This window comes from Echinops telfairi, unplaced genomic scaffold (genome assembly GCF_000313985.2).
Source record: "Echinops telfairi isolate 266 unplaced genomic scaffold, ASM31398v2 ScPeMD7_7469;HRSCAF=8507_1, whole genome shotgun sequence".
Taxonomy (NCBI): Eukaryota; Metazoa; Chordata; class Mammalia; order Afrosoricida; family Tenrecidae; genus Echinops; species Echinops telfairi.
Genome location: NW_022111373.1, coordinates 43,077,142 through 43,101,139, shown reverse-complemented (window position 1 = coordinate 43,101,139; position 23,998 = coordinate 43,077,142). Strand labels below are relative to the sequence as shown.

The 23,998-nt window shown below is 40.2% G+C and overlaps 1 protein-coding gene across 11 annotated transcripts in view; it reads left to right on the top strand.

Annotated features, from left to right (window-relative positions):
* The window catches only part of PPIP5K2 (diphosphoinositol pentakisphosphate kinase 2), a 96,094-nt gene extending 93,167 nt beyond the window's left edge, over positions 1-2,927 (top strand). For all 11 annotated transcript variants that reach the window (XM_045285092.1, XM_013005661.2, XM_030888918.2 and 8 more), the window contains one exon: positions 1,193-2,927. In XM_045285092.1, coding sequence (XP_045141027.1) covers positions 1,193-1,305 — 113 coding nt within the window. In that variant the 3' untranslated portion in view covers positions 1,306-2,927. The remainder of the gene's footprint in view (positions 1-1,192) is intronic.
* The last annotated feature ends 21,071 nt before the right edge of the window (positions 2,928-23,998 follow it).

The following is a 23,998-nucleotide window of genomic DNA, read 5'->3' as shown; positions in this document are numbered from 1 at the left end:
GAAGAGTAGGGTCCTTACAGTCCTCACGGTAAAACCAGAAACAAATTGACTCCATGGCAGTGAGCTTTGAGCTTCTGTTGCTGTTTTGATACCAATCCAAAGCAACCCCATAGTGTGTGGTACAACTGCCTCTATAGTTTCCAAGTCTGAATCTTTAAGGAAGCAGACTCCTACATCTTTCTTCTGTGGAATGATCTTAAAGACTAAAAACTTACTACTGTAGTCTCTTTACATGTGTGTGTGGATATTTTATCTCAATCATCTGTTGATAAAATGCACCTCATTATCACACTTTAAAGACATAAGAAGAAGTTGATGAGCACAGAAAAAATTAGGGATTTGGTTATAAGTGTGTTATGATTATGTTACCTGTCAGGCACCTGCATAAAAATTTTCAGTAAGTAGGGGAAAAGGCCTGGACTAGAAGTATAGATTGCCTGGCTGTTATCGCAATGAGTGGTAGTTTTTAAAAAGGGAATACATTAGATTCCTATAAAGAAAAGTGAAAAGTAGAGCCAGTAGAGATTTGTGTTGTACTTTTCTGTTAGGTTATTACGGTTAGGTGTCATTGAGTTAGCTCCAACCCATAGGGACCCTGTGCACTATGGAATCAAGCACGGCCTGGTCCTGTATCGGAGCCCATTGTTGCAGTCACGTGTCAGTCCTGCTCATTGAGGGCCTTCCTCTTTTTCACTGCCCCTCCACTTTACCAAACATGCTATCTTTTTCCAGGGACTGGTCTTTCTTGACAGCATGTCCAAAGTATGTGAGACGAAGTCTCAGCATCCTTACCTCTAAGGAGCACTTGGTGGTACTTCTTTCAAGACAGATTTGTTTGTCCTTTTAGCAGTCCATGGTATTTTCAATATCCTTGTTCTATAGTCTTTAATCAATGTCCATCTTTCACATGCAGATAAGGCCATTGAAAATACTGTGGCTAGAGTCAGGCACAATTTAGCCCTCAGAGTAACATCCTTCTTTTTCAATACTCTAAAGAGGTCTTATGTAGCAGATATACTTAATAAACTGTCTCTGGGTATTGATGTTGATTTCTAAAAAGTACAGATTAAAATTTTTAAGTACTTATAATGTTCACAATTATAACAGGAATCATTTGCCCTTCAACAGTACTATTTGAGCAAAGATGCTTGTGAAAGCCTAAGCAGTGTTTTTTCTATTTATTACCATTTAGCTACCAGTGGACCTTCTAGTGCAGTTGCTCCTAGTACCTCATCTCGGAAAAAAACCATAACAAGCAAAACAGAAGTGCAAGAACACCAAAAAGACACTGGGAAGAAGAAATGAAACATCTTAGAAGAAGCTAGAACTCCTTATACCAATGAAAATTATACATTAAATCAGAAACAGATAGGTAGTAAGCCTTGACTGAAAACTGTTAAAGCAAGTAGATTATGATTCATTTTCTACATCTCTGTATTCATTTAAAAAATGGTTTTAAGTCTGGAGTACTCATTGTATATATTCAGACAAGGACATAGCTTAGGATCTAGAAATGTTTAAAACTGTGTATGTATTAGCATTTCGTGGGTAGCAAAACTTAGAGTGATAAGCTCTACTATTCTTAATATTGTGCTCACCAGGTACCTTCAGTATAGAAAACAAGCAGATGCCAGCTGGCCTCTATCCATGTGGCCTCTGCAGACACTTCTGTTGTCCTCAGGTTGCATCGTGGCTATAAAAACCTTTCATTTAAGTAGAAATTTACCAGAAATTCATACTAGGTCTTTTTTTGTTGATAAAACAAAAACAAAAAACTTACATTTCCAAAGAGACTTTATTGATCATTTAGAATAGGAACTTTTTCCCAGAGGCTAAAACGACATACATCTACAATGTTTAAGAACTGGAATATTGGTGTATAGAATATTTTTCAATGTGTGCTTGAATTTTTTATTATGTTTTATTTAAACTATTGCATTTATATCTGGGATAATTACACATTTATGCACATAAATTTATATATTAATTTGTAGGAAATATTTTCCTTATATATTTTCTCATCATAGGAGGTGCTTTTGTTCATCAGAAAAACTTTGCTTCATATATCAGTAAGGATAATACCTTACTGTATAATTGAGCTTATTTTTTAAGAGATACAGTTGACAAATTTGGTAATTTCCCACTTATTTTAGAGTTCTTTTTAAACCTAAGGAACATAGTTCAAAAGGAGAAAACATCAATGTTAAAAGAATATCTGAATTCCATAGTTAGTAATTATGTATTATCTATTTTTATCATTTCCATTCTTTAATGTATCAGTTGATCTTGCTGAGAATCTGACATTTGAAGATTGAGCATTTGAAATAAATGATCTTTATTACTGATTGGAATTTTGAACAGAAAGTGAAATCTGTGTGTTGTGAATTCATCAGTGATGTGAAAAAAATACTGTCCATGGTGCTTTCTTTTCCTCTGATGCACAAAATTATGAGCTACTTGAGATGACTTAAGCATTAAACCAAACAACACAACCTGATAAGATTTCCATGCTCTCAAAGTTAGATTATTTAAATAGCTAAGGCTTTGGCTTCAAGCTGATCTTTAGAAACAGAAATTTATTGAATTCTCTTAGTAAGAATATAACTCTTGTAGTTCTTCAAGAGAGACTTCACTAACCTTAAATTGCAATATGTGAATTGGTTTTTAAAAAGAGAAACTTACCACATGTTACATGATTTAAAACATACCAGATACAAGTCATAAGGGTAATTATATATATCCATTTTATAAGTTTGTGTGCTTCATCATGTCACATGAATGTAAATGTATTATGTGGCAACATGTCTTGTAAACAGTTGGATATACCAAAGTTTTCTGTATGTAAAACTATGGCAAATATGTTGATTGTGTGAGGAAACAACTTTATTTCTTAAGTGGAGCTGAATTAAAAGAACAGTTTGTTTCTACATTGGTGTAATTTAAGTGAAATTATTTAATTCTTTGATTATCCCTTTCCTTTTAGAAAGAATAAGGAAAGCAATTTTAACATTAAATAATTCTTGTCTTAGTACGAGGAGCCCTCGTGGGCCACTTACTGAGCAGGTAACAAAAGTAGTGGTTCAAACCCACCTCAGTAGAGAGAGGAAGCCATCTACTCCTGTAAAGATTTAAAACTTCAGAAACCTGAGGGGAAATTATATTTGCCCTGTAGGGTTGCTATGAGTTTGAATTGGTTGGATGGCAGTTTTTTTTTTTAATCTTAGGGTGATAGTTTAAGTGTGTAGAGTCAGTTCTGCCTCATTGCGACTCTTGGTACAACAGGACAAAATATTGCTTGGACCTGCACCATCCTCACAGTCGTTATGTTTGAGCCCATTGTTGCAGCCACTGTGTCAGTCCATCTTGTTAAAGAGTCTTCCTCTTTTTTGCATGATGTTCTTTTCCAAGGCCCCTTCTGATTACATGACCAAAGTATCTCAAAGTCTCACCACCCTTGCTTTTAAGGAGTATTCTGACTATACTTCCTCTAAGACAGGTTTACTTGTTCTCCTGCTAGTCTGTGGAACTAGCAATATTCTTCAACACTATAATTCAAATGCAGCAAATCTTTGTCATCTCCTTTATTCCTTGTCAATTGTCCACAGCAATTGGAAATGTACCATGGCTTGGGTCAGGTGTATTGTAATCTGAAGTGCAGATTTGCTTTTAAACATTTTAAAGCAGATTTGACTAACGCAGTATGTCCTTTGAGTTCCAAACTACTGCTCTCATGAGCACTGGTTGCAGATCCAATTAAAATGAAAATTTTCACCTCATTCTTTTTACCATGAAGTGATTTAATCCAAATGTGAACATTGTAGTTTCCTTCACATTGAATTATAATCCATCCTGAAGGCTGTAATCATTGATTCTCATCAGTAGGTGCTTCAAGTCATACTCACTTGCAGCAAGCAAAGCTGGGCTATTTGCATATCACAGGTGATTAATGAGCATGCCTCCAATCATGGTGTGTTCTTTGTATAGTCCATCTTCTCAAATTATATGATCAGCATACAGACTGAGTACATATGATGAAAAGGCAACCAGGACATACACCTTTCCTGATTTTTAACCGACACAATAGCTGCTGCTTTTATTCAAACCAATGCCTCTTGGACTATATGTAAGTTCTACATGAGCACAATTAAGTATTCTGGAATTCCCATTCTTCACAATGTCACACTTAGTTTGTCATCCACATAGTCAGTAGCCTTTGCATAGTCAATAAACACAAACATCTTTCTGGTATTCTCTGCTTCTAGTCCAGATTCATGAGCAATGATATCATCCCTCATTCCATGTCCTCTTAGGAATCCATCTTGAATTTCTGGGGGCTCCTGTTGACATACTGTTCCAACCATTTAAAAAATTATATCCAAAATTTTATTTGCATGCGGTAGTAATAGTATTATCATAATTTCCACATGTTGCGTCTTATTTCTTTGAAATTGGCACAAAGACAGATGGTTTCACTTTCAGTGGATTGGGAGGTAAGTTCTCTTCCAAGTTTTTTGGCATAGACTAGTGGGGTGTTCTCAGACCTGCATCAGAAGTTTGAGGAGGCAACTCAATTCATGGAGGACCTAGACTTTTAAGAGAGGGCAGACATTATCTTTGATAATGCGTGGTTAATACTGGTTCTACAAGTGCCAAGGGTGGGGGTAAAAAGACTAGAACCAGTTAATGCTACTGAGATTACCAAAATGACATTGACAAAAGCAGAAAGCAAATGGGAAGGATCAAGTCCCTTCCTAGTTCTTTTCTATCTTCAAAAATGTGGTGCAAGCAGTTAAAGGCTTGACTACTAACTGAATAGCCATTCAAATCCACCCAATAGTGCCTCAGAAGAGAAGCCTGGTGATCTATCTCAAGACCTCCTAATCTTGAAAATGTGAGGAGCAGTTCTACTCTGCACACATTGGGCTCATCTTAAATTGGAATCAACTGGTCCAGTTTTTGGTTTTTGTTCTTTTAAAAAGTACTCCTCTAGTTTCTACTGTTAGCAGAACTTAACAAGGAGCCAGGTGCCAAGAATCCGGGAACTAGAAAATGCAAACTTCTCACCCATCATCATATGAAAAGTATAAATCCGTTTGGAAATGAACTAGCTTAACTAATGGCCAATAGAGTCAACACCCAAATCTACTCAGCATCCACACATACTAATGTATATTTAAACTAACTATAATTAAACATCCATACACAACAATAATTTTACCTAACAAAATGAAATCCTTCATAAATCAATTTCATTCTTCCAAAAAGAAGATACAGGCTGGAATAAAATAGATAAATTTACCATTTCTCTATCTGGCCAACAGTGATGGTATTAATTTGTGGACAATGGTGTCCGCTCCTCAGAACCAGGCACAATCCCACCTGAACATTTTGTAACCTAAAGATAAAAAATTAACCATCACCAACAGTTCTTATATAAAATAGAAATTTAAGTGTTATACAATATATGGATGCATGTTTAAAGATTTATAGGTACAAGTAGTGTTTTAATAATTGATCATAAAGCTTTAGTACATACGTGCAACTTTCTTTTCCCAATCTCCAGTTCATGTTAACTTTGCCCTCAGCTGGTTGCGTTTCATTATCTAAGGGGGGGGAAATGTTCATTCTTGGAAAGTTTGCTCACTAGACTTGATATTTTTTGGTTGCTATAGTTTTAAATTTAACTGTTGGCCATGGAAATAGTCCAGGAATTTCTTTGCATTCAGTTACAGACTGCCCTTTCCACCATTATGTAGCTATAACCCAATTTCCCTTAGTAATCAGGATTAGTCAGCCACGCCAATGAAGTGATCTGTGCTTATTGATTCAATGCATCCAGCAGTCTTGGGTGTCCAAACACCAATCACAACTGGAAGTGGATGGAACCATTGTGTGGTCCCTCGATCAAGCATTCTTTTAGAACTTAAGGCTTCCAAACAGCACAGTTTAAAGATGGAGGGAAAGGGAAACAAAATTATTTGTTTAAACTTTTTAAACGGTCTGTTGTGAATTAGGTGAAGGTTCGACGAGGAGATCATCCATTTTACACTAAACCATTCATACACATTCTCTTTCAGCTCCTTCATTGCAGTCCTTCACAGTACCATCACTTATCACATTTCCTCTCTGTAGTTCCTGTTTTTACTCCCTAACCCTCTGAACTCCACCCTTAAGTAAATGCTGCCCTTCTTATCACAACCAGTTAATTATTCTGCAATAAAGGGATAAGTTCAGTTCCAGGCCCGAAGGGTGACTAAGGGTCATGGTCTAGAGGATTCTGGTCTTGGAGTTGTGGAGACTAATGTTTTTTCCCTGTATCTTTCAATATTCATCACGCTTTTTGCCTCTACGAAGGAAGAGCCTAGCAGTTGCACCTTCAATGGCTGCTCATACAAAAGCAAAAATTCTTGTAGTTTATCATGAGGTATAACAGTGAAAGGATCCAGCTCCACTTAGACCCCTTTATTTGAGTCCCCATGTATTCTGGATGTGGGAGACATAACGTTTTTTGTTTTGTTTTTTAACAATTTCAAAATATGTTCTGTATTAATACAATCTCAATCTTTCAGTAGAACTAATGTAAATAATTAATTTTTATATTACACTAGCTGCTTCTGGAAGGAGTGTGTGAGGCAAAAGCAATGAACTTTTCTAATAAGCCTTTGGCTATGCTTCTTTTTCTGTGGATTGAAAGTCTTAGAAAAAATTTACAACATACCACAGATGTATATGAGTGTATTAGTCTAGGTACTTTGGAGAAACAAATCCATGGCGACTCACGTATAAGAGAGAGTTTTATGTAAAGAAAAGGTGCATCGCGAAAACATCCCAACCCAATGCTGCATTAATGTATTAGTCTAGGTACTTTGGAGAAACAAATCCATGGCGACTCACGTATAAGAGAGAGTTTTATGTAAAGAAAAGGTGCATCGCGAAAACATCCCAACCCAATGCTGCATTAATGTATTAGTCTAGGTACTTTGGAGAAACAAATCCATGGCGACTCACGTATAAGAGAGAGTTTTATGTAAAGAAAAGGTGCATCGCGAAAACATCCCAACCCAATGCTGCCCAAGCCCACAAGTCCAACATTAACCCATACCCAACACCAGTCCACAAAGTCCTCCACCTCACAAAACAGAGGCAACGATGCCGACTGCAGGAGGAAAGCTGAGTCCGTGAACATGTAAGCATATCAGCACTGGCAAGGGTCTCCACACGGCTGCTCCAGCACCCAGGGCTGCATCGGGATAGATCCATGCGGCTTCTCCTTGGGGATGTCTTGTAGGAAGTCAATCTTGCAAGCTGAAGCAGTGAACTGCTAAGGCAGCTGCAACCGATACAACCATCACAAAACAAGAGACCCGAGAACTAGAAAGGCGAGGCTTCACCACCCATTTATCCCTCCGCCTTTCAACCAGCACCACATGTGATTATTGGCCAGGCTGGCACAATTAACTAACTCAATGAGTTTTCCATGAATCCATGAACAGTGGTGTGAGCAGAAGTATAGTGGGCAGGAAAATCAAATCTATATTGGGAAAGCAGAAAGAGGAGAGGTGTTTGGTTAAAAATCCCGTATATACTCGAGTATAAGCTGACCCAAATATCAGCTGAGGCACCTAATTTTACCACAAAAACTACATTAAAAATGTGTGAAAAGCTCAGCTTATAAACGATATATATAGTACTAATAATATAACTATGAGATACAAAAGTATCATTTGCAGTTTTTGAAGGAACTCAACTATAGTGGATGATTGTGTGCTTAAAGATAAATATGCAAGGGAAATTAGGGCCAATCTACACAAGTAGACTAAGGAGTTTCTAGCCATTTGCTAGGAATCAAAAAAAATGTGTATTTGATTAAATAGAAAAAAACATGGTTATGGCATATCTTAGCATTTTTAAAACTTAAAAAAACTAACTCATATTCTATGAACTTTACCCACCATATGCATATAATTCAATAATTTTTTAATGTATAGAACTATGCAAGCATTGCCACAATTTAAGTTTAGAATATTTTTATTACACTAAAAAGTTCCCTCATTAGAAGGGAATCTCCATTCCCATTTCCCATCCCAGGAAACCTACACCTGTATCTATAGATTTACCTTTTACAGGCATTACACATGAGGGGATTCCCCCACAAAAAAAACCAATACTCTGTGTTTTTTTGTTTGTTTTTATTTTTCAGTATGAAAGGGATACTGCGTTTGGAGTTCATTCCACCAGGTCAGACTGTTAATCAAGGTTTCTATTAAAGGGTCTGAAAAGACTAAGTAATAGTGTTATGTTAGTGTGGGTTGACCAGAGAAACAAATTCATAGACACTCATGTATAAGAAAGCTTTATATACAAGAGCAATTGAAAATTGAGAAAACATCCCAGCCCAGTCCAGATCAAGTCCATTAGTCCAATAATAGCCCATATGTCTGATACCAATCTATAAATTCCTCTTCAGACTCATGAAACACATGCAATGATGCCAAATGCAGGAAGATCATAGGCTAGTGGGTGGAAAGTCTTGTGGATCCAGTGGCGGTAGAAGCATCTCAGTGCTGGCGTGGGTCTCCATGTGGTTCCTCTAGCTCCATCAGGCACATTGTCAGTAATGTCTCACAAGGAGTAAGCATGTACCCTGCCTTCAGCAAGCTATTTATCTTCTTACTGCTTCCAAATGAGGTCATCCAGCTGTGACCTGGTTGACAGACACTCCACCCCTTCAATCTTAAGCCTCAAATTGAAAAAAAATTATGTAACTACCACAAGTGTGCAACAAAAACAGGCCTGATTTGTAGCAGATGGGGGACTGGTTTTGCCACCATCACAATGCACCTCCTCACAGCCATTTCATTACACCAGATTTTGGCAAAAAACAGCATGCCTCTCTTGCTACACACCTTACTCAACTGATCTCACTCTATGCGAGATAGAGTAAATTGTTTCCATGAATGAAGAGGGACATGAAAGGACTGAGATTTGACAATATAGAATAGGTGAAGGAAAAGAACAAGTTTGAAAAAATATTTCTAAACATGGAATTGCAGGTTTGACAAATGTATTAAGTGTAATGGAGAGTACTTTGAAGATGATAAGGTTGTTTTGTAAAAAAATTTAAATACATTGTTTTTGTTGGGGTCAATTCAGTTTTGGGGTAGGTACCCCCTCGTATAAAGTGTAATCAAAATACAGGTAAGTTTTCACATCTGGCTCTTTTCACTTAGGACAATAGTTTTGAGGTCTGTTTATGTTATAGCATGTATCAGTGGTTCATTTAATTTGTTTAAAAATAGTGTTCCACTGAATATAACATTTTGTTTTTTCATTCACCAATTAATGGATAATTGGATTGTATCTACATTTTTACTAGTATGAACAATATTACCATGTGAAATTCATGTGCAAGTCTTTTTGCAAAATTCCGTATCCTCTGAGAGAAAAACTGCTTTGTAAGTCTGTTGACTCTTTAAAGAAATTGTGAAAACTTTTTTTCCAAAGTGTTTGTTCCATTTGACACTCCAACCAGCAATGAGCCCTCGTGGCTGAGTGCTTGGTTACTAACCTAAAGGTCGGGAATTGTTTTCTGTTTCCTTAAGCTCTTCACTCATTTACTTTCCTTTTAATTTATTAAAGTGGATGTGGGTTATTGATTCTAGGTATTTTCTGTCTTGAAATATTGATGCTTAAAGGCTTTATCAGTCCAATAAATTTTAATACGGTGTTTTTGTTATTACTCATCTAAAATGCCTTGAATTTTTCTTCTTTTTGACTTCTTATTTGAGAATTGTCTGATATCTTAGTAATCAGAGATTTCTTTTTGCCTTTAATTTCTAACTTAATCCCATTGTGGCTGGATAAAATATTTTGTGTCCATTAAGACTTTATATTTTAATTGAAACTTGTTTAATATTTTTTATTATGATTTATACTAGAAAAACACTCTTGGGTGTGCATGAAAAGAATATGAATTTTCCTGCAAGTGGTTTTTGTTGTTGGTTTTTACAAATGTTACTTAAGTCAATTTGCTGTTTTTCAAGTTATCTGTGATAGAACTTTTCTCTCTAGTTCTCTCAATTAGTGAGAGTAAAATATTGAACACTTATTATAGAAGTGTCATTTTCCTCTCTCATTGCTATCACATTTTGCTTCATGTGTTTTAAAGCTACATTGTTATAGCTTCCTGCTAACTTGATTATTTTATGGTTAAAAAATAGCCCTCTTTGCGGACGATCCCAGATGGCACCCAGGTAAGCAGCCTGTGCTGGGAACTCCAAGCCTGGTAGTGAGTCAGGTGGCCAGGAGGATGACTGGGAGGATTCTGGTGAGTAGAGGGACCCCCACAAAAACCCAGAGTGCCTCCCCTGCCCGGGAGGCTACCCCCGCATGAACAAAGCCTAGGAGAACTGCAGTGTTACTGCATTTTCCCGACCCAGCCAGCAGTGATGCTTCAGCACCCCACTGCAGCCACCACCCACCAATAACCTCCTCACCACCACCACCACCTGCCCGCTGCATGGTTGTTAAGGCAGGATCTAAGTGGCTAACCTGTCGAGACCTTCACAGCCGTGGCTAGACCCCCAAACAGCAGCTGCCCACTCGCACTGACCTAAGGGAGCGGCTCCCATCTCCCGCAGTCCCCCCTCACAACAAGGCAGCAAGCTAGCTGCTAAGCTAGGGTTCCTCCCATTGTCCACCCAGGGTCCAAAGGGTTGACCGCAGTTCACCTGCAGTAAGTGGGTCGCCTGTGCCCCTGCCCCTTCATTGCTTGGGGTTCCTCCACCCCTGTAATAATCTCATCTATGATACCCAGCAAGGTGGGCCCTCCCGACCTGGAAAGCGGCACACACCCCTATGGCTCTTCTGACACTGCAGGACCCCATGAGGCAGTGGCGCCCCTGGAAGTCCTCCCCTGGACCAGGAAGGGCCTGGTGAAGAGGCACGTGACCAGACCCCACAGAGCTGCATGAAGTACCAGTGCCCCCAGCAGCCCTTCCCAGGGCCCAGCAGGGCTGTGCCAAGCAGCTCATTCCCCCAGTGACCCTCGTCCAGACCCCACAGTGTCACTGATGTGGCAGCACCCCTTGAGGACCCAGCAGGGCAATTCCAAGCAGCATGTGCCCCAATGACCCTCTCTCAGACCCCAGGGGGCCACACAAAGCAGTGGTGCCCCAGGAGGCCCTCTCTCAGTCCCCGTGGGGCTGCACAAAGCAGTGCACAGCCGGACTGCCCTTTCTGCAAGCCAGAGGTGCCCAGCGTAGCCACTCAGCACCTCTTCAGTCCCTCCATGACACCAAGGAATCACGGAGCATTCCTTCTTGGTCCAGAAGGCACCTGTGCCCCACTTCTAGGCTAGCCCCATAACCCAGGGGATCAGTGATCTAAGCCCCACTCCAGTCACTGAAACTGCTCACAACTGCTAGCCACTCAGTTGCCATCGAACCCCTGCCTTCAAGGCAGACTGACCCACCTCTATAGTAGGTCACAGGCAGCCTCCTGAAAGCATCCTTTCAGTCACAGAAACATGGTGCCTACCTCCACAAAGGGGTCAAGGAAGCATCAGCAAACTGCATCACTCTCAACAATAAAAATTCAGAGAGACAAAACACAATAACAGTGTTAATGACTCTCATAGAAGAATCAGACGTGGATCTACCACAAAAAATTTTTTTCAGATGACTGCTTGGAGTAAAAAGGAGTTGAGGAAAGCAACGCAGAATAAGGATGCAATGATAGAGGAGATGAAATCCACAACTGAGGGGATGAACTCAACAATAGAAGGGATGAAGTCTACGCAACAAAGAAATACAAGCGCTAATTGATGAGGTAGCAGAAGCTATGCACAAGATTACAGAATTTATAATTAGACTTGAGGAGGTAGAGAGCTGTATCCACGATCTCTAAGGCACTCATACCTCAGCAAATGAGAGAGACAGTTGAATAAGAAAACAAAAGAGGCAGAAGGTAACCTGAGATCAATGACAAATGTTATGAAGAACAATATTCAAATAATTGTCTACCTGAGCAGGACACTACAACCAAGTCTACAGCAAAAATAGCGAAGCAATTTCTGGAAGCAAACTTCCCCACTTCAATGAATGAGAATCAAACGCTCATACAGGAAGCAGAGAGGACACCAACTAAACTAATCCCGAAGAACTCACCAAAACATATAATAGTGAAAATCTTCAGCTTTGAGGAAAAGGAAAATTTTAAGAGCAGAAAGAACAATAAGACGGTCACATACAAGAGCACTCAGGTAAGAATATGCTCAGACCTATCAGCAGAAACCATGAAGAGGAGGAGAGAACGGAGCATCATCTTTCAAAAACTGAAAGAAAAAAACGACTACCAAATAATCCTTTACCCTCCCAAATTATCCATTAAGATAGATGGGGAAATAAGGATCTTCCAAGACAAGGAAAACTAAAATATGCTGTAAGACACCTGACCCTGCATAAGATACTGGCCCACTCACTATGGTCAGAGGATTAACATCCACTTAGCACAAGCAGGAGACCATCACATAGCCCAACTCCATTCAGAAGCCAGTGTGCCTACAGTTACCAAGATAACAGGGCCCTGGGGGGAAATGAAGACAAGAATAAAGCCCCCCAAACAAATAGAGCACACTGATAGGAAGAGAGATAGGAAAACACCCAAAACACAAGATACAGGATTACAACAATGAATCCACAGATTGTAATAACAACTCTGAATCTAATGGCCTCAATTTTTACTTAAAAGAAAAAGGTTTGAGGAATGGCTCAGAAAAGATAACCCAACAATCTGTTGCCTGCAAGAGACACATCTTAAGCGCACAAACAAATATAAACTAAGAATAAAAGACTGGCAGAAAGTATACCAGACAAATGATAACTTAAAAAAGCAGGGTGGCTATCCTAATCTCCGACAAAATTGACCTCAAGGTTCAAACCATAAAAAGAGACAAGGAGGGAACACTATATAATGCTCAAAGGATCAGTAAAGCAGGAAATGGTAAGTATATTGAATATTTACGCCGCTAACAATGGATCAGCGAAATTCATAAAAAAAAAACTTCAAAAGATTAAAAAAGATCACAGAATCAACAATCATAGTAGGTGACTTTAATACCTACTATCAGAGAAAGGTCACTGGGAAAGAAGCTCAGCAAGGAGGCTATAGAGCTAAACAATACAATTAGGCAACTGGACACGATAGACATTTATAGAGCGTTTCATCCAGAGGCAAAATAAATTCACATTCTTCTCAAGCCCACATAGCTCGTTTTCGAGAATAGACCATATGATGGGGCACAAGTCAAGCCTGAGTAAATTCAGACTCACAGAGATTATTCAGATGTATTTCTAGGATCACCATGCCATAAAGCTGGAGATTAACAAAAGGATGACCAGAAAAGCAGGAGCAAACAATTGGAGGAAGAATAATGAGCTCCTGTGACATGAATGGGTACTGGCCCAGATTACAGAGGTTAGGAAGTTTCCCAAAACTAATGAGACCGAGAATACAACATATCAAAACTTATGAAATACAGTGAACCCTCGTTTATCACGGTTAATCAGTTCTAGATCCTACTGTGATAAATGAAATTCCGCGAAGTAGGATTCCTTATTTGTAAATCAAATATTTTCATAGTTAGAGCATAGAGGACATGAAAAAACACCCTTTAGTCACCATTACACTCGTATTACCCAATTTATTAAACGAAAAAGGGAAAATACAGTGAAACATTTTGGATATTACAATTGTCATCATTTATTATATTATTTATGCCATCAAGCGTGTACAGTATGAGCCAATCAGTGGCAGTAATGACAGAGCATGCGCTGTTATGCAAAAACCGCGATAGAGTGAAGCCATGGAAGTCGAAGTGCGAAGTGGCGAGGGTTCACTGTACTGCGAAGGCAGTTATCAGAGAAAGCTTGATATCAATAAATGCATTTATAAAAAAAGAAGAGAGGCTTATGAATGACATGTCATTACAAAACCTCCTGCAACTAGAACAGAGTCAACAGAACAACCCCTCCAATAGCAAAACAAAATTAATAAAAATCAGGGTAGCGTTAAACCAGTGGGAAGACAAAAGATCAATGCAAAAGATTAATGCAGCAAAAAGCTGGTGCTATGAAAGTATCAATAGAATTGACAAACTGCTGGCGAGCTTAACCAAGGAAAGGAAGGCGCAAACATCAATAGCCAGGATGAGGGATGAAACGGGAAATCAAAACTGACCCCAATAAGATTAGAAGGATAATCACAAAATACAATGAAGGACTGTATTCTAATGAATTCAAAAACATGAAAGACATGGTTAAATACTTGGACAAACAGTCCCTTCCCTAGATTATGCCAGGCAGAGGTCAAGAACCTCAACACACCCATAGCAAAAGAAGAAATAGATATGGTTATCAAGAAGCTACCAACAAAAAAAGCCCCTGGACCAGACTGCTACACAGGGGAATTTACCAAGCATTCAGGAAGAGTTGACACGGATCCTCCACAAAGTATTCCAGAGTATTGAAAAGGACAGCAAACTCCCAAACTCATTCTATGAAGCCAGTGTAACTTTGATACCCAACAGGGCAAAGATCCCACAGGTATAGAGAACTACAGACCGATATCTCTAATGAACATAGATGCAAAAATCCTTAACAAAATACTGGTCAATAGAATACAAAAGTATATAAAGCTCATCATGCACCATGATCAGGTAGGATTCATCCTAGGGATGGAGAGATGGTTTAACATCTGAAAATCCATTAATATTATACATCACATTGATAAGAAAAATAATAAGAACCATATGATAATATCAATAGATGCAAAAAAAGCTTTTGACAACATCCAACACCCATTCCTAATGAAGACACTCGTGAAGATAGGAATGGAGGGTAAATTCCTCAAGTTAATACAAGCTATCTATGAAAAGTCAACAGCCAACAATGGAGAAAAGATGAAAACAATCCAACTGAAAAAGGGGGCCAGATAAGGATACCCCTAGTCCCCACTTTCATTCAATATAGTATTGCAGGTCCTAGCTAACATCATTAGACAGTGGAAGGACATTAAAGATATCCAACTGGGAGAGGAGGAGGTGAAACTATCACTATTTGCAGACGACACGATTCTGTACATTGAAAATCCCTAAAGCTCCACAACGGGAGTAGTGACAGTGCTAGAAGAATACGAAGAGTGGCAGGATACAAGATCAACAAACAGAAGTCTGTTGTGTTGCTATGTACATTGGACCGGAGCATGGAAGAGGAAATCGAAAGGCAATTCCCTTCACAATAGCCAAGAACAAATTGAAATACCTAGGAATATACTTAACTAAACAATTAAAGATCTATGCAAGTTAAACTACAAGACCCACTATAGGAAACCAAAAGCGACCTCCACAAATGGAAGAACATCCCATGCTCATGGATTGGAAGACTCAACATAGTAAAGATGATAGTCTTACCCAAAGCACTTTATAAGTTTAACACTATTCTGATTCAAATACCAACAACTTTCTCCAAAGAATTAGAAAAATTGACCACCAATTTCATATGGAGAGGGAAGAAGCCCAGAATTAACAGAGAATTCCTCAAGGACAAAGTCGGAGGACTAGCTTTACCTGATTTTAATACTTACTACACAGGCTCAGTGGTCAAAACAGTGTGGTCCTGGCAGAATGACAGACTCAGACCTGTGTAAAAGAACAGGAAACCCAGAAGTAAAACCATCACCATATAGACAACTGATCTTTGATAAGGGCCCCAAAGCATCAAGTGGGAGATGGATGCCCTCTTTAACAAATGGTGCTGGAAACAATAGATATCCACATGTAGAAAAGTGAAACAAGATGTACATCTCATGCCATACACAAGAACAAACTCAAGGTGGTTCACAGACCTAGAAGTAAAACCCCAAACTATCAGGACCATCAATGAAGAAATTGGGACCAACCTAAGAACCTTGACCCAGGAATACATAGACTAACTGCAATAGGGAAAGGTATACACAGGTGAGCCTGAAATTGACAAGTGGGCTCTCCTAAGGTTAAAACACCTGTGTGCATAGAAAGATTTCACCAGGAGGGTAACAAGGCAACCCACCGAGTGGGAGATGATTTTTAGCAATAACACAACAGACAAAGAGCTTATGACTAAAATCTGCAATATCCAATTGGCCTGCAAAAATAGGAAAACAGTTAACCCCCAAATGAAGTTGGAAAAAGAACTGAAAAGAAGCTTCACTAGGGAGGAGACCCATATGGCCAATAAAAATAACAGAAATTGTTCCCTATCATTAGCTATCAGAGAAATGCAAATTAAAACCATGAGATACCATCTAACAGAGGTTAGCCCAAATCAGAAGATCAGAGAGCAACAAATGTTGAAGGGACTGTGGTGAGACGGGAACTCTCCTCCACTGCTGGTGGTCGTGTAGACATGTAGAGCCTCTGTGGAAAGTGATCTGGCGATATCTAAAACAAATGGAAACTGACCTAGCTATTCGTCTCCTGGGCATATACCCAGAAAAGGTAAGAAATAGACCACAACCAGTTGTCTGTGCTCCAATGTTTATTGTGGCACAATTCACAATCACAAAGAGCTGGAAACAAGCTAAATCTCCATCGATAGACCAGTGGATTAGTAAACTCTGACACATACACACAATGGTATACTATGCATCCCTAGATAGCAATAATGATCATATGAAACATGTTGTTTCATGGGAAGAGTTGGAGGAAATTAGGCTAAGCAGAGGCAGCCAACCACAAAAGGCCAAGTACAACTTGAGTCCTCTGAAGTAAGTATAACCAGCACAGTAGGTATAGAAGGAAATCCACTTATCTCACAATGTGCGGATTGAGGTACAGCCAGTCAGGTGAAGGTCAGACCAAACCCAAGGAGGTACATGCGAATTCAACATAAATTAGGGAGGGAGAAAAGGGGGCAGGGTGAGAGTGAGAAGATGGCACGGGGGGGATTAGGGCACTAATCCACCCAGGGGGAGAATATTGGTTATGTCTCCACAGAATCAGGAGTGCACATACCCCAACACGTCGCAACAAACCACCAGAGGAACGTAACCATGCGGAGGAATATATGAAAAGAGTAGGCTACAGGGCCAGCCCCAACCAGTGCCAAAATGGCCCATTCCCTAGAAGTATGTACGACAGAGAACAGCACTAAACCTACAGGTTGGGGTGAGGGGTCAGCATATCACGCCCACAGGGAAGCAAACCAAGAAGGAAAAAAGAAAGGAACGGCCAGCCCAGACCCCATATTGACACCCCAAGCCCAGGACAATGTCCCAGCTTGGAATTGCTAAGGCAGAGAGATGACTATAGGGCCTACCACAGATCACGACATGCCCGCTTGCTGGAGCATGCTGCGACAGAGGACAATACTGGGGACACACAGCAGGGAGGAAGTGCGGTCTAAACACACCCACATCCCTGCAGTGGGGCAAACCAAGAAGGGAAGACAACAGATCAGTAAAGGGAGCAAATCTAAGCCACAAAGCCCCTAAAGAGCCCCCCAAAATGGATTTCAGGCTAGGAGGGGCAGTTCCTGGAATTCCCCTAGGATGAGTGGGGAGATAGTCATAAAGGTCAGAGGACAGTCCTGGAAGCATGCATGGTTTTGGTTTTTTTTGCTGTGGTTGTGTTTTGGGGTGGTTTTTTTTTTTTTTTTTTTTTTTGTTACTGGGTTTTTTAATTTTTTCTGTTTGGTTTTTGGGGGGGTTCTACTCTTTTTTTGGTCAACCGTTTGTTTTCTATTTGTTTGGACTATGCCATTGTTGGCATGGGAAGCAAGCTCGAGGAAAAAGCAATGGGATAACGGTCCCGGGGGCACTTGTGGGGAGAAGGGGCTGGGGGGAAGGTGTGATGGGCAAACAATACGAGGTGGATATAAAGATCCTGGGAGCACTGGCGCAACAGCAATCTAGCTGAAAGGAAATACTAAGAGGCAGAAGTAGAGCAAGCATGATGGTGGGGCAGAAGGAAGGTAAAAGGAAACAGAGGAATGATCTAGGAAGCAAAACTAGATAGAAGCATGATCATAAGGGTGTCCATATGTAACTACATTAATCCATAAAATAGAAGTATTGACCTATGTACATATATTTATATGGCAATACACTGAGGTAGTAGAAGGACTCTAGGCCTCTGCTCATACCCTTCCTCGATACAAGAACACATTGTTCAAACAAATTGGCAATCTGAGATGCTCACCCCCCCAACACAATCGCTGAAAACAAAATGGGTGCATAAGCACATGTGGTGAAGAAAGCAGATGGTGCCCGGCTATTAAAAGATACAGTGTCTGGGGTCTTAAAGACTTGAAGTGAAACAAGTGACCATCCAACAGAGAAACAACAAGCCCACATGGAAGAAGCACACCAGCCTGTGCAAGCATAAGGTGTCATCGGGACCAGATATCAGGTATCAGAAGACCCTTAACAATAAACAAACAAAATCATATGGTTAAGAACAAGGGGGATTGGAGCAGAAACCCAAAGCCCATCTGTAGATAATGGAACATCCCCTACAGAGGGGTCACAGGGAAGGAATGAGTCAACAAGGGTGCAGTAAAGCACAGATGAAAAACAATATTCCTCTGGTTCCTTGAGGCTTCCTCACACCCACTAACATGACCCCAGTGATGCCTCTCATTTTGGACTTGACCGGAGCATGTACATAGCCATAGGTAAGAGATAAGAGCTCAGGACACATGTAATCCAGGAGCAGGAATGGAAAGAGAGATACAAGATGGAAAGGGTGAAGCTGGGTGGGGGGGGGGGAGAAGGGGAAAAAGGGGGAAACTGATTGACATACAACCACATACACCCCTCCAGGGGAAAGAACAATGGAAACCATGGGGGAAGGGAGACAGTGGTCAGTATCAGACATGGAAATAATAATTTATAATCTATCCAGGGGTCATGATCATGTGGGTAGGGGGGGAGAGGAGCTGATACCAAGGGCTCAATAGAAAGTAACTGTCTAGAAAAGAATGATAGCAACATATGTACAAATATGCCTAATACAATCGATGTATGGATTATAATAAGCATTGTAAGCTCTCAATAAAATGATTTTAAAAAGCAAAAAAAAAAGAATAAGGAAAAAACCCTGAAAAAATATCCCTCTTTTTCTTTTTTAAAATTAAATCCTTTTATTGGGGGCTTGTACAACTCATCACAATCCACACATGCATCCATTGTGTCAGTCACACTTGTACTTTTGTTTCCCTCATTCTCAAAACAGTTGCTTTCTACTTGAGCCCCAGGTGTCCACTCCTTTTTTTTCCCTCCCTCCCAGCTTGCCCTTCCCCATGAACCCTCAATAATTTATAAATTCTTATTTTGTCATATCTTACACTGTCCAACGTCCATACCCCAGGGAGGAGGCCATATGTAGATCCCTGTAATCTGTTCCCCCTTTCTTCCCCACCTTCTCTCCACCCTCCTGGCATCGCCACTCTCACCACTGGTCCTGAAAGGATCATCTGTCCTGGATTCCCTGTGTTTCCACTTTCTATCTGTACCAGTGTACATGCTCTGATCTAGCTGGATTTGTAAAGTAGAATTGGGATCACAACAAGTGACCGAAAATTGATGGTTAGGAGGGTGTAGGAGGTCTGGCAGGGCTGGATCAAGGACAATGTAGCCGAGAGGAATTCCTGAAACCCAAATGAAGGTTGAACATGATAGTGTGACAGGAGGACGGTAAAAAGAAATAGAGGAAAGAACTAGGAGGCAAATGGCATTTATAGAGATCTAAATACAGGCATATATGATGAGGGTGAAATATATCAATGTACATATAGGTTTAGTAATAAGGAAGCAGATGGACATTGGGCCCCTACTCAAGTACTCCCTCAACATAAGAACACTTTGTTCTAATAATCCGACACTCACCTTCTCTCTTTTTTCTTTAAAATCTTTCCTGTCTTAAGCGGGTGCTTAAGCAAATGTGGTGAAGAAAGCTGATGGTGTCTGGCTATCAAAAGATTTAGCGTCTGTGGTCTTAAAAGCTTGAAGATAAACAAGTGGCCACCTAACTCAGAAGCAACAAAGCCCACATGGAAGAAGCACACCAGACTGTTGATCACGAGGTGCCGAAGGGATCAGGTATCAGGCATCAAAGAACAAAAAATCATATCATTGTGAATTAGGGGAGTGCGGAGTGGGGACCCAAAGCCCATCTGTAGGCAACTGGACATTCCCTTACACAGAGGGGTCACGTGGAGGGGACGAGCCAGTCAAGGTGCAGTGTAGCAACAATGAAACATACAACTTTCCTCTAGTTCTTAAATGCTTCCTCCCCTCCACTGTCATGATCCCAATTTTACCTTACAAATCCGGCTAGAGCAGAGGATGTATACTGACTGGTACAGACAGGGATTGGAAACACAGGGAATCCAGGACAGATGAACACCTCAAGACCAGTGGTGAGAGTGGTGATACCAGGGAAAGTGGAGGGAAGGTGGGACCAATCACAAGGATCTACATATAACCCCCTCCCTGGGGGACGGACAACAGAAAAGTGAGTGAAGGGAGACATCGTACAGTGTAACACATGACAAAATAATTTATAAATTATCAAGGGGGAGGGAGGGAAGGGAAAAAATGAAGAGCTAATACCAAGGCCTCAAGTAGAAAAAATGTTTTGAGAATGATGATGACAACAAATGTGCTTGCCACAATGGATGTAGATATGGATTGTGATAAGAGTTGTATGAGGCCCCAATAAAATAATTAAAAATATTTTTTCCCATCTTAAAATCTGTTTTGTGTGATATTATTATAACCACTGTAGTGGTACCAGCGTGGTATATATTTTCCCACTGTTTTACTATTAATTTATTTTTGTACTTAAATCTTAAGTGATTATCTTCTAAACATATAGTAGTTTTTAAATTTTTAATCTGAATTTTATCCTTTGATTATTTAATCTATTTATATTTAGTGTAGTAGCATATAGAGGAAGAAGTCAGGTTTGTTTTTGTTTTAGTTTTCTGTTTATTTTAAAAGGAGGAGATAATTGAGTATGTATAAAAGCCAATATTAAGGATCAAATTTAGAGGGAGAGACTGAATATTTAAGGAAGGAGTGATACGAAGGAGGAATCCTGGCACAGTTTATTATTTCTTGTTGCTAACCTATTACCAGTTTGAAACCACTTGCTGCTCCTCGAGAGAAAGTTGAGGCTTTCTACTCCTATAAAGAGTTACAGTCTCAGAAACCCATGGGCAGTTCTAACCTGTCCTATAGGGTCCCTGTGAGTTGGCATATCGACTTGACGGTAGTGAGTTGGGGTTTTTTGATTGAGTGATTTGGCAGTGCTCTTGGGAAGACAGGAGATGATAGTATGCAAGGCCCAGCACTAGTCTTACTAGATGAAAGGAATAGTATGTTTTTAGGTTTGGAGTTTGTTTGCATAAAAAAGAGGGGAGACTAGAATGGGTTCATGTGTACTTAGGTGAATCATGCTGTATTCATTTCCTAGAGCTGCCACAACAAATGGCTGCAAACTATGTCCAACTTAAAATGAGAGTTCAGCAGCAGAACCCCAGCTGCTGGAACTTTCCCAGGACCTCCGTGAAGGACAGTCGTGACGGGAAATATTCCAAATGGGCAGAACTTCAAGCGATATACTTGGTCATTCAGTTTTCTCGGAAGGAGAATGGGCCAAATGTGCAACGATATACTAATGTGCTGTGGCCAGTGGTTTGGTTGGATGGTCAGACTTGAAAAGGGCATGATTGGAAAATTGATGACAAGGAGGAATGGGGAAGATGTATGTGGATAGACCTCTTTGAATGGGCCAGAAAAATCAAGATATTTTCTTCTTGTGATTGCTCACCAAAAGATTACTTCTGCAGAGAAGAATTTAACAAGTGGATAGGATGACACACATTGTGGAAACTATCATCTCTTTCCCAAGCCCCAACTGTCCTTGCCCAATGGTTGCATTAACAAAGTGGCCATAGTGGCAGGGGTGGAGATTGTGTGACCTCAGCAAAATGCACTTCCACTCACCAAGGCTGACTTGACTACTGCTACTGCTGAGTGCCCAATCTGCCAGCAGCAGACACAAACCCTGAGTTCAAAATATGGGATTATTCTTCACGAAGATCAACCAGCAACCTGGTGGTAGATTGATTACATAGGAACACTTCCTTCAAGGAAAGGCAAGCATTTTGTTCTTACTGAAATACACAGTTGGCTCTGTATATGGATTTTCTTTCTCTGTACCCAATGCTTCTGTCAAAACTACCATTCACGGACTTACAGAATGTGTCACCAACTGAAATGGTATTCCACACAGCCTCACCGCAGATCAAGAGACTTGCTTCAGCGCAAATGAAGTGAAGCACTGACCCCATGCTCATAGAAGCCACTGATTTTACCATAGTCCCCATCTTCCTGAAGCAGCTGGCTTGATAGAACAATGGAATGGACTTCTAAAGACACAATTATGGCTCCAACTTGATAGTTACACCTTGCAAGATGGGGCAATGTTCTTCAGGAGGCTGTATATGTTCTAAACTAGTATCCAATATATGGTGCTGTTTCTCCAATAGCCAGGATTCACTGGTCCAGGAACCAAGGTGTAGAGATAGAAGTGGCACCACTCACTATTATTCCTAGTGGCCCACTCACCGCGTTTTAACTTCTTGTCCCTGCAGCCCTCTGATCCTCAGTTCTGAAGGTCTTAGTTCCAAAGTGGGGAATGTACCCAACTGGAGACACAGCATTAACTCCCTTGAACTGGAAGTTTAAGAATAGCTCCTGGCCATTTAGGACACCTTGTGCTTCTGGATCAGCAGGCAAAGAAGGGTATTACTGAGTTTAATGGTTTGATTGATCCTGATGGCCAACGGGAAATTTGGTTAGCATTGCATAATGGTGGTAAAAAAAAAATGTCTGGAATCCAGGAAATTCCTTAGGTCTTGTGATTAAAGTCCAGGGTAAATTACAGCACCCCAATTGTTACCTGACTACCAACAGCCCAGACTCCACAAGAATGAACGTTTGGAGCACCCCACCAAACAAAGAACCATGACCGCCCCCCATGTACTCAGGATGAATTAAACATGGAGTGGGTAATAGAAGCAGGGGGTTCTAAATACCATAGTGGCCACCTACTTATAACAGAATGAAACACCACCTGACCTTGCACCATCCTCACACTTGTTCCCAGGCTCTTCAGATTTGTCACTGCCCCTCTACCAAGCACGATGTCCTTTTCCAGGGACTGGTTTATCCTAACAACACATCCAAAGTATGAGAGAGAAAGTCTCACCATCCTGCTCATAAGATGCATTCTGACTATACTTCTTCCAAGACATTTGTTTTTCCTTTTGGTAGTCAATGGTACTTCCAGAATTCTTCTCCAGAACCATAAGTCAAATGCATCGATTCTTCCTTCCTTCTTCCTTATTCAATGTCTAACATTCACGAGCATATGAGACAACTGAAAATACCGTGGCTTCGATCAGGCCCACCTTAGTCCGCAAAGTAACCTCCTTGCTTTTCAACACTTTAAAGAGGTCTTGAGTAGTAGATTTACCCAAATACAATGTGTCATTTTATCTCTTGGCTGATGCTGCCATGAGCATTGTGGATCCAAGCAAGACAGAATCCTTGACTTCAATCTCTTCTCTGTTTGCTATGGTGTTACCTATTGGTCCAATTGTGCGGATTTTTGCTTTATTTACATTGAGTTTTAATCCTCATTGAAGATTGCAATCCTTGATCTTCATCAGCAAGTGCTTCAAGCTTTCCAACAAGCAAAGTTTTATCGACAATGGTTGCTAATAAGTCTTCCTTCCATCCAGCTGCCATCATGTTCCTCTTCTTATAGTCCAGAGTCTGGATGATTTGCTTAGCACACAGGTTGAATAAGAATGTGGAAAGGATATAAACCTGACTCACATTGTTTCTTATTTTGAAGCATGCAATATTTCTTTGTTTTTTTCTAAAGACT